This window comes from Gracilinanus agilis, chromosome X (assembly GCF_016433145.1).
Source record: "Gracilinanus agilis isolate LMUSP501 chromosome X, AgileGrace, whole genome shotgun sequence".
Classification (NCBI taxonomy): Eukaryota; Metazoa; Chordata; class Mammalia; order Didelphimorphia; family Didelphidae; genus Gracilinanus; species Gracilinanus agilis.
Genome location: NC_058136.1, coordinates 32,812,853 through 32,829,840, shown reverse-complemented (window position 1 = coordinate 32,829,840; position 16,988 = coordinate 32,812,853). Strand labels below are relative to the sequence as shown.

The 16,988-nt window shown below is 45.4% G+C and overlaps 1 protein-coding gene across 1 annotated transcript in view; it reads left to right on the top strand.

Moving 5' to 3' along the window:
- The window catches only part of GABRA3 (gamma-aminobutyric acid type A receptor subunit alpha3), a 164,060-nt gene that overhangs the window by 73,824 nt on the left and 73,248 nt on the right, over positions 1–16,988 (top strand). The window contains exons 3-4 of the mRNA XM_044682542.1: positions 8,409–8,476; positions 15,781–16,001. Of these exons, the coding sequence (XP_044538477.1) occupies positions 8,409–8,476; positions 15,781–16,001 (289 nt within the window). The remainder of the gene's footprint in view (positions 1–8,408; positions 8,477–15,780; positions 16,002–16,988) is intronic.

The window sequence follows — 16,988 nt, the reverse complement described above, 5'->3', positions numbered from 1 at the left end:
TTTTTTTTTTTGCTGCTAGAATGAGAAGTTTCTAAGTGAAGCTTTTTGTGATTGCAAAATGGATGGAAACTTCACAACTTGGCCCTTTGGGGGCTTGTTTCCAATCTCTGTAGCTTGGGAATCTGGCCTCTGCCCAGGGCCAGCTCCAGGCAGAACTGTGAATTTGTCAAGTCTGGTGCTCAGTCTTGCCTCTCCCTCCCAACTACTTCCCTTTTTATCCCTAGAGAGGCAGCGGAGGATTTGATGATCATAGACTTAAGTGATGGGGTTGGGCTGCTAAGGTCCTTCTAACAGATAGGGAAACTGAGACCTAGAGAACTGGAATGACTTACCCAAGATCACATAGGTAGTAAGTCAAATGTTCCCTGTTCTGTGTCCCATTCTTTTAGAGGCTCCTCATCGCTATCTCGCCTGCTAGGAGAGAAATTAATTTGAGTGAACACAAGAATGGTTGATAATGGCTTCATATGGCACTCCTTCATTTGCCATTCAAAATGGTAATGTTTCCATTTTGGCAGGGCCTCCTATGTCTTCCCTTAAAGGAACCTTCAGAGTCAGAGCTGGAAGCCCAGGCAGATCGGGAGGGTTGGGAGGAATCCAGAAGTCTAAGCCACAGGACCACCCCCAGGGTTGAGTTTTCTAAAGATGACCAGGTGAGGCCAGAAAGTTAATCCGTACTAGAGAGATGAGCTTCTGGGGTAAAAGATAGGTAGCACTTGAGTACTATTAAGCAAAATGTGCTTGAGATGAAGGGGGCCACACCAGACAGGGATAGGAGAAAGACCAAGTGGCCATGTGATCAGTGTCTGAAAGGTGCACGGCAAGGAAGCATTGAGGACTCAGCGATAAGGAAGCTGGGGGCCAGATCTGGATGCTTAGCTGGTGGTAGAAGCGGGCTACAAGGCAGGAACCCGGAGCAGGACATGGAGGGGACTGGATACCATGCCAAAGGAAAAGCAGAAACTGGGCATGGTTAGCTTGTAGAAGAGAAGCTTGTGATGGGGGTATGAGAACTGTCTTCAGGGATTCGAAGGGCATTCTTCCATGTAGAATAAGGATTGGACTGGCCCCAAATAGAGCAAGTAGGGGTACAGGGTGAGGAGAAGCAGAGAACAAATTTGGACCAGCTTCTAAGGACAACTTTTCTAATCATTACAGTTGCTTGAGAGAAGAATGGGCTATCGTGGGAGGTAATGGGTCCTCCAAGCAGAGGCTGGATGAGTTTTCTTTGTATATCTTCCAGACAGAATTTCTGTTTGGGTACAGATTGTGGTTGCAGAAGGTCAATGTGGTCCAGCTTGCTTTGGATTCAGACTCCTTCATACCAGTCCTATAAGCGGCCGCCTACTTGGCTTTGCGTAAGGCTAGTCTTGCTTCCGCAGAGCCTTGTCTCTCCTGCTGGGAAAGTAGGTAGGCAGGCCCATAAGGCACTCCATTGTGCTGTGCTCTCCCATAGGAACAAACATACCAAAGAACATGTCATCTTGACTTTTGTCTTATCTTAGAATGGGAACAGTACACTCTGGAGTTTTGGCTGACCCTGATCAGCAAGGAGCTCTCATCCTTTTCAGGGGATTCACAGATGGAAAATTCAGGTTGTTTCTTAAAGGGCCATGGCAGCTCGGTTTCACTCTTTGAAACTATTCGGAAGAAAAGCCAGGTGAAAGAAGCACCCGCATTGTAGGGAAGGATTTCCACGTAAACAGGAGCATACATTTTGGTTTTCTAATCCAGTCTTACTTTAAGTTCCGAATAATCTCCTTCCCCCTCCTCCTTCTTCCTCATCCATTGAGAAGACAAGAAGAATAAAGCCCATTACCAATATGCACAGTCATGTAGAGTAAATTCCCCCAGGAGCACACAGTTTAGAGCTGGAAGGGAACTTGCATTCTCATTTGGCTGATGAGGAAGCTGAGGCTCCCAGAGGCCAAGTGACTTGAACAAAAGCCCCCAGATAACTAGGAGCTGAGCTGAGATGGGAACGAAGGCTCTCTGGCTCCAAAGGCAAGGCTCACCATTTCTACTGCCTCACAGTGCTGCAGTCTTGCTGCAGGACCTATTGGAACATTTGTAGAAGAGTGGTATTGGGCACTCAAAAAACAGGACTGCAGAAGCAGAAGATCTGAATTCAAACCCTGGCTACAATCCATACTGAGGAAGCCAGTTCACTGCTTTGGGCCTCAGTGTTTTCATTTGTCAAAAGAGAATAATATTGCTCCCAGGACTGTGGTAATAAAAGGGCTTTCGAGCCTTGAGTTATTACTATTCTTTTCTATGTGTGACAGCTCTTGACATTGAGAGTAGCAATTCTAGAGATTTAGATTAAGGAAAAAGGGAAGTCCTGGGCCCCAAATATAATGGAGCTGATAAAGGAGGTCGGGAACCTGGGTATGGAAGTGTGATGGGTGCACATCTACTCCTTGCTCTCCTTAAACTCCTAGAAACTACAGAGCTCCATCAGTTTGGGAAGGATCTGATCAAAGCACTTGGGACCCAGAAGGGTGACTGACCTCTGGCACTAACAATCAGAGGAAAATCTCTGATTGGTGGAAGATGGAGGTCTCAAGGCATCAGCCTGCTGTCCTCCTTTCTCCTCCCATACCTAGGAAAACAAAGTGCCATCCAGCACTAGGGAGGAAGACAGGGAGAGGGAGAGGGAGAGGGAGAGATGGAAGAGGGAGAGGGAGAGAGAAGGCAAAGCCCATGTTCTTGAGAGATGAGGAGCAAAGGGGCTTCTGCAGAGAGGGCAGAATACTCACAAACGAGGAACAAATGAAGAAAGAGATGTATGAAATGGTAGGACAAATCCTAGCCAATTTATGAGCAGATTAGGTTCAGTTCCATGTTCCTTTCCCCTCAAAATCTCTGATCCTGTGGTTGTCTAGTACTTGAGAAACTCCAGATTCCCTTCTTTCAGACTCCTGTGAGCCTGTTCCCTATTGCAATCTTATTAAGTACCTAGTATGTGCCAGGCTCTAGGAATCCAGAGCTAGGAATTAATCAAGTGCAGTTTGTAAGGTGCTAACCTTCCAATGGGGAAGACAGTAAATAAACGTATCAGTGTTGTTGTTCAGTCGTGTCTGACTCTCTGTGACTCCATTTGGGGATTTCTTGGCAGAGATACTGGAATGGTTTACCATTTCCTTTTCCAGCTCATTTTACAGATGAGGAAACATTTCCAGATGAGGCAAACAGGGTTAAGTGACTTGTCCAGGGTCACACAGTTAGTAAGTGTCTGAGGCTAAATTTGAACTCATGAAGTTGAGTCTTCCTGCCTCCTGGCCTGGTGCTCTATCCACTATGCCACCACATATATAAGTACATACAGAATAAATATAAAGAATGATAGAAATATATGCAAAATAGTTAAATACAAGGGAAGGAAGGTACTAGTAGTTGAGGGGAGATCACAAAGACTAGTGCAGAAGGTGGTGCTTAATCTGCATATTGAAGAAAGAGAAGGACTCCATAAGGCCAAGAGTAAGAAATGTATTCCAGGCATAGAAGATGGCCAATGCAAAGGCATTGAAATGGGTATTGGAGTGTCACCTGTGAGGGACAGAAAGAATGCCAGTTTAGCTGAATTGTAGTGTGGTAGAAGGAGAATGATGTTTCTCAAGACTAGAGAAATAAGTCGGAGGCAGATTGAGAGGGGCTTAAAAAATCAAACAGAGGACTTTCTATTTGTTCTGAGTCTTTAGGAAGCCACTGGAATTAAGAGAGTGGCATGGTCAGATCTGGGTTTAAGGGAAAATCATACTATTGTGTGGATAGCAAGAAACTTGAGTTTGGGAGACCCATTAGGAGGCTGCTGCAATTATCTAGGCAAGAGTTGATGAGGGTCTGAGCTAAAGTGGTAGCTGTTTGAATAGAGAGAATGGGTCAGGTGTGAGAGGTGGGGCGGAGGTAGAAATGGTAAGATTTGACAACTGATTGGATATGTGGGCTGAGAGAGCAAAGAGTCCCCGATAATGTTGCCATTATAAACCAGAGAGACTGTAAAGATGGTTGTGCCTTAGATAAAAATAGTGACATTTGGAAGAGAAGAGAAGACAGTGAGTTCCATTTTGGATATGGTCAGTTTCTCACCTCCTGAAGAAAGTATCCACTAGGGCTTTATTGTAGATCATTTGAACCAAGAAATATTTAGGAAGGACCTAATGCCAGGCAGTGAGCACACCAAGATGGAAAACCATGATTGTCTCTACCCCCAAGAATCATAGATTTCAAGCTGAAAGGGAAGAAACTGAGGACAAGACAGATGGAACAGCTCAATCATATTCACTCAAGTCATAAGCAAAGCTGCAATTGAAGCTTAACTTCTTCAGGTCCAAATGAAGGACTAATGTGGTCGGCTTCTCCATCGAAAGGGATACCTGGAGGTGCTGAGATGAGAAGTGACTTGCCTAGGGTCACATAGACAGCATAGATTGGATAGGATGGACTCAGAGGTAGCCTCCAATGCTGATATTCTATCAATTCTATCAATATCAGCCATTAGAGATCTAAGGTAAAAATGGAGAGCTAGTGGACTTAGACAAGAATTTCCTGATTCCAAATCTGCCCTTCTATCCCCTGTACCATACTGCACCACTTCTGCCTGTACTTTTGGGTAGTCCTAGAGGGTCCCATGGCCTACATCAGCCCCAGTGTTGGTTGAGTCCAGGACCAAAGGTACTAGGAGAAGCTTGCTGGCTGATTGATTGCCTACCTGCTGTTTCTCCTTAGTCCTGTTTTGGAAGAAGTCCTTCCTGGAGAGGATGTGGCTGGGCTGAGCAGCTCTTCACAGGAGCCAGCCAGCCCCCAGTCAGTCCTCAGTTGAGCAAGTTGCAGTCTAAGGGGGACGTGAAGACAGAAGAATAATGTCCAGTAGGGAGGAATGAAAGGAAAGATTCCAGTGAATTAGGCTGGAAGAATACTTTCAGCTGCCAAGTTGGTGATCAGGGGAGGTTCCACTGAGGAATTGGCCCTGAGTGAATTCCTAACACTTGAGCTCTTGTTCTTGTCCTCCAGGTGTGGGGGAGAAGAGTATGAGAAGGACACCAGGACAACAACTTGTGCCTCATACTTTGAAGTGTCTTTAGCCCATGGAAACTAATTCCCTGGCCCACCTGTGCCATAGGCTTGTCTGAAAGGAAGTGTTGGCCATTAACAGTTTGTCCATATGCTTCAGATTCTTGTCTGTTATCTGTACCCTGTGCTAGTTCTCAGGAGGATTCTTGACTTACCCGATTAAAAATGACACTTCAGGGGACAGGGCTAGCCAATATGGATGTACTATACCACTCCTACCCCAACATGAATGAATGAATGAATGAAGCATTTTTAAGTGCTTACTTTGTGCAAAACACTGTTCTAATCTCTGGGAATACAAATAGAAAAGCAAGGCAGTCCCTGCTCTCATGGAACTTATATTCTGTTGTGAGAGAAAATACGAATAGAAGGTTTCAGCTGCAAGTGAGATGGAAAGGTCTTATGGTCCTTAGGGTGCAGTGGCAAAGTAGATATTAATACCTCTTCTTTATTGTCAGTTCAATTGATAAACTATCAGTTTCTGATGTTTAACCAGTTGAAAGTGCCATAAGCGTGAACACTCATGGCTGAACTTTGCCTATGCTTTCAACACCCAGCTAGGTTTTCTATGGAACGGCTTCTAGGGAGACAGCTTGTTGGAACAAAAATAGTGCTGGGTTTGGAAGCAGGACATATGGGTTCAAATGCTGCTTCACAAGCTAAGTAGCCAAGGGCAAGTCTCCTAACTTTCTTTATGTCTATTTTGTACTTTCTAAAACGGAGAGGGTTGTGACTGCACTGCCTCTGTCACAAATTAGCTGTGGAAAAGAGAATATTGCAAATATTAACAGGCTAAGAGAAATAGGAGTAATTATTTTTCCAAGTTTTCATCAGGCAGCTTCAAGGCTTTGGGCAATAAAGGGGCAAACAAAGTCCCTGACTAGGGGTCCATAGACTTCATTCCTAGTCCTAGATCTTCTGTTAACTTTCTGGGTGACTTTGGACAAGTCATTTAACCACCCTACCTCACTTTGCCCATCTGTAAAATGAAGGATCATACTAGATAGTCTCTAAGGTCTTTTCCAGCTATGATTCTGGCACCTGAGAATAGGGGAGAGAAGTAAGAAAGAAAATGGCGATGGCTTCTGGGTGGAAACTTTGCTCTCCCTAATGTACCATCCCTATCCATAGAAAAGGAATGGGAGATGTTGTTCTTCTTAGCCAGGAATATAGATTCCTAGAGGAATATCAATTTCTTGAGGTCAGAGACGGTTTCTTCTTTGTGTCCTTATTTCTCCAGAACCTAGGACAGTGCCTGGCACATAGTAGGCACTTACTGATGCTTGTTGAAGGGAATGGAATGGAACCGAGCGACAGATGAGCTAAAGGACTGTTCACTGTTTGCTCACCCCCAACATACCTGATGAGCAAAGGGCACTTGCTCAACTGAGGACTGACTGGGGGCTGCCTGGCTCCTGTGAAGAGCCGCCCAGCCCAGCCACATCCTCCCCAGGAAGGACTCCTTCCAAAACAGGACTAAGGAGAAACAGCAGGCAGGCAATCAGCCAGCAAGCTTCTCCTAGCACCTTTGGTTCTGGCCTCAACCAACACTGGAACTGATGTAGGCCATGGGACCCTCTGGGACTACCCAAAAGTACAGGCGGAAGTGGTGACTCAGGCATTTTGCCGTAAACAAAACTGATGGTCGAGCACGGTTGGTGGGGGAAGGCACTAAATAAATGCTTATTAATATTGTGTGAGATCATATATTTTGCACAGCTATATATCTGCAAGGAGAAACACCATGAATAATAGATCTGATGGGATCTCAAGAGATCGCCTGGCCTAGACAGATGGTGATCTATTTCATTTTTAAATATTCTATAATCTCCATTGGTTGGGGCCTAGTGTTCCATCATCTTAAGAGTCAAAAAGTTCAACTTTATGTCTGGCCAGAGTCCCTGGATGCAACTTACATCATTCAATCATAGGATGCCCAAATTGGAAGGGACCATAGAAGCCATGCTTAATCTCTACTTGAGCAAAGATCCCTTTCCCAGCATTCCTTACAAATTGGTAATCCAGGGTTCACCTACAATGATGGGAAGCTCACTACCTGGTAAAGCAATCTATTCCACATTGGGATAGCCGTAGTTGATAGGAATACGATTTTTTGTTCATTACTCCAAATGGTCTATTCATTTTTCTCCTCTTTAAGCTTCAGTGAGATTTGGGAGATTCTTTTCAGAATGACACTATAGACTTCAAGATTATAATTATGTTCTTTTCTCTTCTGTCCCAAGCCTTATCTTCCTCACACTAAATGCCTTCCTTCACTAATCTTTCCTCCTTGAAACTATTTTTCAGGTTTGTAACTCATTTACATTATTCCTCTCTAGGTTCCCTTTCTTTTTAAACAAACCAACTCCCCCCCCCCAAACTCCCAAAACAAACAATAAACATGAATTCTATCTCCATTACTCCTGATTCCCAGTTTCTCCCAGGAGTGGGTCCCTTTTTTTTCCTCTGTGTGTTTCTCTTCTCCCTTAGGCTGCACATATCTCTTGTCTCAGGTAGGGCTAGGAGACTAGTTAGCAGATAGTCCTGATATCCTACTCCCTATAGCATGGCCCTAAGCGGCAGGGAATTGGGGAGGGGGCTTTGACAAATAGTTTGAGAATCATATCACCTCTCAGGAAAGAAGTTTTGTCCTCTTGCACCTTCACCCCACCCCCAATATTTCCTCAAACCAACTGGAATCCTAGGTGTTCTTCTGACATTCCTGGTCCACTAGGAACTTCCTAGATCTCTAGGGAAAGTCTGGGTTCAGAGTAGCACCCCCTGGGATGGCTGGGGCATAGGAAGGCTCTCTTATTCCTTCACAGGATTCATCCCATGGCTCTGAGCTAGGCTTAGTAAGGCTCAGCATCAAACTGAATGGGACTTGGGAGTTTGAAAGCAAAGACTGTTAGGTACCCCTCTAATTGAGGGTTTCCTTTGGGGTAGTAGCAGTGAGTGGGGTAAGGGAAATCCCCCTTCTTTCGATGCAGATTTTTAAGACTTCCTAAGTTTTCTAGCAAATGTGGCCATTCTCCATCCTCCTGGATTTTCTCAGAATCACTGTCTAGGGGGATGGATCAGATCGTACAATAGGCACACTGTCCTTTGAGAGACAAGTGTTGGCAAGAGAGGGCTTTCTTTGGGTTGGCTCACATGGCTGGTGTCCCTTCCCAAAGAGAGGCTGTGACTGTTGGCCAGCATTCAGGATGTAGTTGTGGGAATCAGATTGGCTTGCTTAGCACTCAGGCTATCACTAAGCACTAAAAGCCTCTCTAGGCCAAGGCAAACAGCTCTCTAATGGTGGTGCCATGCTTTCTCTCTTCTCTCTGCTCCAGACACTGTCACTGAAGTGAAGACGGACATCTACGTGACCAGTTTTGGCCCTGTCTCTGACACTGACATGGTGAGTACTCTTACCTGGCCAGGGAAGCAACTTGGGATAGAGATTGTGCTACGAGAGATCTTATGTCTCAGACCATACACCTGGCTCCTTGCTGCTGCCTGGCCACCCATTCCCAAACCCTCGGACAGGCCATGCTCATCTCTCCCTCCCTGAAGTTGCCTAGTATAGTGGAAAGGACATCAGATTTGAGACTATAGGACTGAGTTCAAATCCTGACTCTGCCTCTTCCTAGCTATGTTGCTGGAGGCAGCCTACTTCCTCACTATGAGCCTCTGTCGAGGGTTTTTTTCTGTAAAACAAAGGGGTCAAGACTATCTGATCGCTGAAATTCCATCCAAATTGGATTCCTCTGATCCTACTGGATGAAGACTAACACAATGTGGGATATCAGTAACCTGATGGTTGTATTCAACCATTTTTTTAAGGAAACCTTTGAACCTTTTTTCTTAGGAAAAAACCCTCCTCTTTCATTTGAATATGAATGTGGGTTTATTTCAAATAGCATTTACTCCCATTTTTTTTCATTGTTGTTCAGTCATTTTCAGTCATGTCTGACTCTTCATGGCACCATTTTGGGGTTTTCTTGGCTGATATACTGAGGTGGTTTGCCATTTCCTTCTCCAGATCATTTTACAGATGAGGAAACTGAGGCAACCAGGGTTAACTGACTTGCTCAAGATCACACAGCTAGGATCTGAGGCTGGATTTGAATACAGGAAGATGAGTCCTCCTGACTTCAGGCCTGGCACTCTAACCATTTTGTTATCTAGATGCCCCACTCCAAGTTTACAGAAATGCTAATATTTGGTTAAAAAAAACACATTATTTAAGCCTTTTCCCATGCCTATTCTTGTAGAAAACTGGCCTTTGGAAAATTTTAGGATGGTCATCTTTAATTGGTCGTTGTATCATAGATACAGAGTTTGAAAGTATTCTAGTCTGACCCCCTCACTTTCTAGATAAGGAAATGAGGCTAAGAGGGCAGAGTTAAGATTTGAACTCAGGCCCTTTAACTATCCATTCAGCAGTCTTTCCACTGTACCACATGTGTAGGTATGGGATAGAGTAGGATGCTATATTCTAATCTCATGCATTATGTTGAGGATGTATCCAATTCAAATATCCTTCAAACGCTTTCATTTTGAAGATCATATGTGAGTAAAATCATTATTTGTGCAAATGATGGAAAAGCTGCCTTAAAAATGTTGGTTTGTTTTTGGTCATAGTAATCACTGGTGTAGGTTTCACATTTGCTCAAGCCCCACCTTTCTACTTTGTCAGGCCTTAGCCATCCTTTAATCTCTCCAACCTGGGTGCCAAGCTCCCCAAGTCTGCTCTAGTGCCCTAGCGATTTCTCCTTTTTCTGGAGATTTCTAGAACCTTGAATTCCCACTGCTTTGTGTGGATCTTCTCTTCCAAACTAGATTGCAAGCTCTTTGAGGGCAGGACCAGCGTCCTAAGTAAACGTCTTTATACTTTTCCTGGCCTCATATTAGACAGATCAGAGAAACTCACCCAGTAAATGTAATTCAAATGTCACATTTTTTCTTCCTTCCTTTCCAAAGCCCAAAGACTCATGCTCTGTGAATGACTAAGGAATGAACAAACAGTGGTCACTTGACCTGCCTTCTCTTCTCCCCTCCCCTCTTTCTCTGGAGGGCACCACCATTCTTCTGGGTTCCCAAGCTCATAGCGTTGGAATCCTCTCTGATCCTTCACTCTCCTGCACTCCCCACATCCAATTAGTTGCCTAGATGTCAATTCTAACTCCACAGCATCTCTCCGAGCTATTTCCTCCCCCAGCTCACTCTGAGCTCAGGCCCTCATCACTTCTCCAAACAATGATGACAGCCTCCTAATTGGCTTCCCTTTCTCTAGTCCAGCTTACCTAAGATACTAAATTAATATTCCAAAGGCACCAGTCTGACCATGGCAGTTCATTGTTCAGAAACCTTCAGTAGTTTCTTAACTCTTTGGCCTATACTTAAAGCCATCTGATGTCTGGTTCCAGCTTTCCTCTCCAGTCCAATTTCCCATCATTCCCCTCATTCACTCAACACGCCAGGGATTTCTCAAACTCATCATGCCATCTCTCACTTCTGGGAATTTGTACAAGCCCTCTCCTAAGACAGAGGTGCTTTCCCTGATTATGTTTTCCTCCCAGAATTCTTTTCTTAGGCCTCAGCTCAGGTACTACCTCCTCTACCAAACCTTCCTTGATATCTCTGGAAGAAAATATTTTTCCCCTTGACATTTTTTTTCCATTTTCTGGATCTCTCCTTTGCCCCCATCACATCATACCTTGCGCTCTGTTTACCTGTTTATGTGACATTCGTACTTCCCTTCTCCCCCAATAAAGGCAGGGCCTATTTCCTTTTTTTTTTGTCTTTGTTTTTTGAACACGTATTCCCAACCCCTCAAGCAGCAGGCGCTTAGTAAGTGCTCTTCAAATTGTTGTATGGGATCATCATGTGCTTCCTGGGTGCCCAGCACAGAGACAAGCCGACCAAAGTACCAGACACTGTCATTCCCTTCAGAGAGGTTGCTGCCTTATTGGTGGGCAGGCATATGCTTTCTGGGAGAAACAGTGCTTACTTCCTGCTGGCAGTCCTGTCACTTGTAGTGGCGTTTAACCATTTACAAATGATGTTTTAAATTCAGCCAAGCATGCTAACCACCCCAAACCTGCAGGAGCCCTCCCTGTTTTTTAGGCTCCAAGGTGGGTGACTTCCTTTGGGCTAAGTAGCTCAGGAAAGACCAAGCCATTTCTTTTGACTTCCATACCAGTTGCTGTGAATCGGTGGCAGGGTTCATCATGAGGAAGAAACTAAAGCTACCCTTGGCATGGCATCCACGCACACCTCGGGGCACCCAGACAGTCGGCTCTGATTGCCAGACAATTTTCCTGATGACAGTTCATTGCTCCCCTTGTCTCTCTGTCTTTGCTACTCATGATTGAGCTAAGGCTACATGTTCACTCTTATAAATTGGAAGCTCTACTCTGGACAAAGAACTCTCCAGAGTTATTTTTAGCTCCTCCGCAGTCTTACAATATCTCTGAGGAACTGGGGAAACTCTAGCTGGAGGGAAAGTGGAAAACACGCTTGTTGTAGGCTTGGGTTGGGGCTTTTTTTTTTGCTTCTTTCCTAATTTGCTGTTTGGTGGCTATATGGGGACACTCCAAGCCCATCCGGGCCCACAGAGGGATGGCTCTTGAACAAAACTGCATTTCTTTTGCCTTGATACCTTATTCTACCTGGAAGAGGGTTCTCCTGGGCTTCAGAGGGATGTCTGTTTCCCAAAGGCAGGGGATGACTGAACTCCCTTCTTCCCTCCCTTCTCTGGAGAAGGCCCTGAAGGTGAGGCTGAGGGAGGGAACCTGACCCACAGCCATCCTTCCAGGAGGCTGTGACTTGGAAGTCCCCGAAGAAAGCAGACACAAGTGTTTGGCAATTAAAGGGAGGAGATGGTGGAACCAGTTTGGACCGTAAGGCCCACAGCTGGCTGACAGTGGTATAGAATTTCTTGATATAGTATTCATGATGAGTGGTCATCCAGCATCTGCATGGCTAACCTCCAGTGAGGGAGAGTTTACACCGCCTCTTGCCATAGAATCTAACCCAAAACAATCTCCCCTTACATCATTCCCAACAACCAGCTCTTCAGCTTCTGTCTGAAGGCCAACAGTGAGGGGCACCTACTTCTTCTTGAGGCAACCTTTTTCACTTTGGGGTAGCTCTATGGGTTAGGAAAATGTTCCTTCTACTTGAGCCCAGATCTGCCTCGGCAGCTTTCACCTTTCCTCCTTTCCTCCAAGTTCAGCCATCTAGGCCAAAACAGAACAGGTCTACAAGCCCTCTTCCAGCTGAAAGCTCTTCAAATACTTGAACACAGATCTCATATCACTTTCCATCTCCTCTTTTCTAATTCTGCCCACGGATCCTCACACAGCCGCTGGCCCAACACTGTCTTAGATACTCTGTTTTTGGTGCATGTAAGCCATATCTATATCCTGGGAGAAGATAGAAATATGGCAGTTGCATTGCTTTTCCTCCAAGCTATCTAGGACTAGTGCTCCATGGGAATGACTTACCTGGAAAGGCAAGTGCCTGTTCCTCAATCCCAAGGATTTTCCTCCTCCTTTTCTTCCCATTTGGGGACTCAAACACTTGATTAAAATAAAAAAAGAGCTAACATAGAAGATGAAAGGGGAAGATTCTGTGGAGAGTCAGGGGAGGATTGTAAACTTCAGGATCCTGTCCCCAAGGGCACTTGTACCACCCAAACATCCATCAGGTAGAAAACATCTCCTGACAGTGATCCACAGAGAGCTTCCTGGGTTCCACAGGACACCAGAGTGATGCTGTAAGTCCACAATCCAATCAGAAGCCTAACCATTTTGTTTAACAAGGAAAATAAAATGGAGGCCTGGGAAATTAGGAGGTATTAGAAACATTACCAGAGTCATTCTAGAGAACAGTCAAATGACATCCATTTTCATCTGATGATGGCCTATGAAATGTTATGCAAAGTACCTGAGGACTGGAAAGAAAAAAATGATGCTAATTAGAAACAAGTTAGCACCATGGCCAGGGGCTACGCCGGGCATTTCCTATGTCCTGGCTTTGACACTGATGAGCTGGCTGCCTCATGACCATTGGAGGGAAGTTGGCTTCTCAATTTCAAGATTTTCCCTTCTCTAGGGAGAAAATAGGAGAGGATGGGGTCGCCCCCCCCCAGCGGCCTCTTTGCTACTAGTCTCTTTCCCTTTGTCATTCGCTCTAGCTGTCCCTGGCACCTCGATTTAAAAGGAGGCCCATTTCTTCAGAGGGGGCTGTCCATACTTCCCAACATGGCATATCCCCTCTGGCCCTCCTGAAGCTGCTTCCTATTGCAGCATGGCATCCTAGAAAGACAGCTGGCACTGAAGTGAGGAAGGCTTGAGATGGTCACTCACCCTTTGGAGCCTCAGTGTCTTCACATGGGGTTCATCATTGAACCCAGCACATAGGGTTATTGGGAGGATGAAAGGCATGTTGGTGTTGGAGAAACGTTAAATGGTTACTATGATTACTGCCATTGTCATTATTATCTCTTCGTCTGTCAAACGTCTTGCTGCCTGCCTTCCAAGGGTTGATTCTGGGAGCAAAGGAGGGTGTGTGTGTGTGTGTGTGTGTGTGTGTGTGTGTGTGTGTGTGTGTCTATCTGTCTGTCTGTCTGTCTGTGGACTTTGAAGTCCATATGTATGTACCTAGAGATATTTGAATCATCTAGAAAAAAAAGGAATATGATCACAAAATAAGGGAGATGGAAATGCCAGGGTGGGGGAGGGAGAAGGCAGGGACAGTGGCAGTGCCTAGCCAGGCTCTCAGGGGCTGGGGCACCAGACGGTGCGGGAGCTGAAGCAGCACTATAATGAAGCTGGCATAGCAGAATGTCTGCAGTCCTTTTCCCTCAGGAGGGAGGCTACAGAGGTCTCTGCTATGCAGTGCCATAGCTTGGAACATACTGAGAAGGTACCCAAGCCACTGTAGACTTGCCTTTGCACTCCATCCCCTTAGTGGGCCTCTTCTGGTTGGTTTCTAAGTGTTCAGAAAGCATCCTAAGCTATCTGCCTACCCTCTCCACACCAAGGGGAAGAGGGGCTGGTTTGCACAGCTAGCTCCCAGGGTTGGACTTCTCTTGAGATCAGGCTGCTGGTGCCACCCTCAGGGTACAACAGTTGCCCTATTCATAGAGATGACACGCATAAAATCAATTTCTAGAAGCCAAACTCAAAGAAACTTTTTTGCAGGCAAGATGGTCTGTTCTGGGTTTAGAAGACCCTCACCACTGCAGGAAAATGCATATTTCAACAGGGTCCATTGTATGGACTAAGTCAACTCTCAGGTATCTCTGAAGAGATTTCTGCTTTGTACCACCCCAGTACTCAGGCAATGCCTCCTCCAGGAAGCCTCCTCTGATATTTTCTCATTGTGTGACCTTGAGGGAGTCTCTTTCCCCTTTCTGGCCATCAGTTTCCACATCTGTAAAATGAGGAGCCTCACAAAGTCCCTCCCAGTCCTAGCTTTGTGATTCTGAGGCTCATGCACCCACATGTCATCCTCCTGCTGAGCATCCGGCACATTTAGGGCCTCTCTCCCCTCTGCCTTTTGGAGTCCCCAACTTCCTCTCCAGCACAGCCAGTATCCGACTCCCACCGGAGGCCTTGCCTCACCACACTCAGTGGTTAGTGTTCTCTTTCTGGTGAAGGATTACTTGTGTGCCTTCTGTGCATAGAATATTAGCTTCCTGAGGGCGAGGACTGGTTTGGGCCTTTGTTTTTGAACCAGCTGGCCCAGTGCCTACAGTGCAGCAGGTATTCATGAGTTGAGTTGGATTTTACTCTCTGCACCCTCAACCCGGGTGTCCTGAGCACAACAGGCACTTGGTCAGTTTTGGTGGAATTGGATTTAGGAACTGTTTTCATTACCCAGGATCACCTGTGCTCAACTAAGCAGAGGAGTGCTTATCTGTCATCAGAATGACAAGCATTTGGCTAGCACTTAACAGGGTCGGGTACCACGCTAGGCACTAGCAATACTGAGACAAAAACCAGTCCTGCCCTCAAAGAGCTGACATTCAGCTGGGGAGGGCTGCAGGGCATGGCAAATACGTCGGTAAATGAAGAGGAAAAAAAATATATATATATATATGGAAAGTGCCAGCAACTGGGCAGATCAAGAGAGGCTTCCCATAGGAGGTGGTGCTTGAGCTGAGCCCTGAAGGAAGCTAGGGATTCCTGGAGGCAGAGGGGGTGAGAGAGACAGTCTGCTCAAAGTCACAGAGAGAGGAGATGGCCTGAGCTAAAATCACAATGCAAATAACAATAAGAGCTTGCATTTAGACAGCACTTTAGGAGTTGCAAAGTGCTTTACATGTGTTATCACATTTGATCTTCTCAATAATCCTGGGAGGTGGATGGTAGTATTATTTCCATTTTACAGATGAGAAAACTGAGGTGAACAGAGGTTAAGTAACACCCAGGGTCCTAGAGCTAGTAAGTGTCTAAGGATGAATTTGAAGTCTCCACTGTACCACCCAGCCTCCGGAAAGGGTAAGACTGAGTCAGAGTATCTATATAGTTGCATTATCTAGGCCAAATTTCAAGATTGAAAAGCCAGGAGGAACCCTTCAAACTAATCACATAGATTAGTGCTGACTTGAGATAAGCAGAAAGAACAAATATTCATTGGAATTTATGATGTAGAAGTAACAAATACAAATGAGAACTCAGGTCCTGTTCTCTCTTCTCTTCTTCCCAGGAGTACACCATCGATGTGTTCTTCCGACAAACCTGGCATGATGAGCGTCTCAAATTTGATGGGCCCATGAAGATCCTCCCACTCAACAATCTCCTGGCCAGCAAGATCTGGACCCCAGATACATTCTTCCACAATGGCAAGAAGTCAGTGGCTCATAACATGACGACACCCAATAAATTGCTGAGGCTTGTGGACAATGGGACCCTCCTCTACACAATGAGGTTAGTGTTTGCTGGTAGAGGGGCACGGGAAGCACCTTCCCTCCTTCCATCCCCAAAGCTTTAGAGATAGATGCATGGAGGGAGAGGAAACCATAGGCACTGATATTAGGAAGGCTTATGGTCATGCAAAGAACCATCATGGAGAATCAGAACAAGGGATGATGGATGTGACGAACATTCCTTCAACACTTACTGCATGTCAGGATTTGGGAAAAGCCATGGCCACATACCAAGGCAAAAAAACCACAAATAGTCCTTAGCCACAAGAAGCTTCCATTCCCCTGGAGGGATACAATAGAATAAAGAATTAGAAAGTCCTCAGGCAATTCTACAAAGTGATATCAGGAAGAAGAGAATATTAGCTGGAGGAAGGGGAGAGATCTAGTAGGAGGCAGTACTTGAGGTGTATCATGGAGGAAGGTAGAGATTCTGTGAGGCAGAGGTGGGGAAGAAAGCACATTATGTGCACGATCTATACAAAAGTATGGAGGCTGGAGATGAGATGTTATCCAAGAGCCCCAGCTATCAGGCCAGTTTGCCAGGAAATGTGTGAATGGCTGATTTCTAAGGGCCCTTCTTATTCTACCTCCTATGATAAGTAGTATAGGAGCAAGAAAGCTCCTTCCTTTGGCTGTTTGGGACACTGCCAATGACTTTGAGAAAGGAGTTTAACTTGCAGGAAGCCCTATCTTTCCTGGGTCTCTCAAATCTGCCTACTCATAAGAAATATGGCTCCTCAGACAGGTATTTCAAGGGGAAGAGGGAAATTGAAAGGAGAGAGAATAGGGAAGACAAGAGAAAATGAGAGAGAGAATAAGAGAGAGAGAGAATGGGGAAGAAAGAATGGGAGACAGGGAAGAAAAGAGAGGAGAAAAAGAAGAGAGAGAGGGAAAGAGAGAGTGGGGGGAGAAGAAGAAATGAAAGAGAAAATGGAGAAGAGAGAAAATGAGAGAGAATAGGGGAGAGGGAAGAAAAAAGAGATGAGAG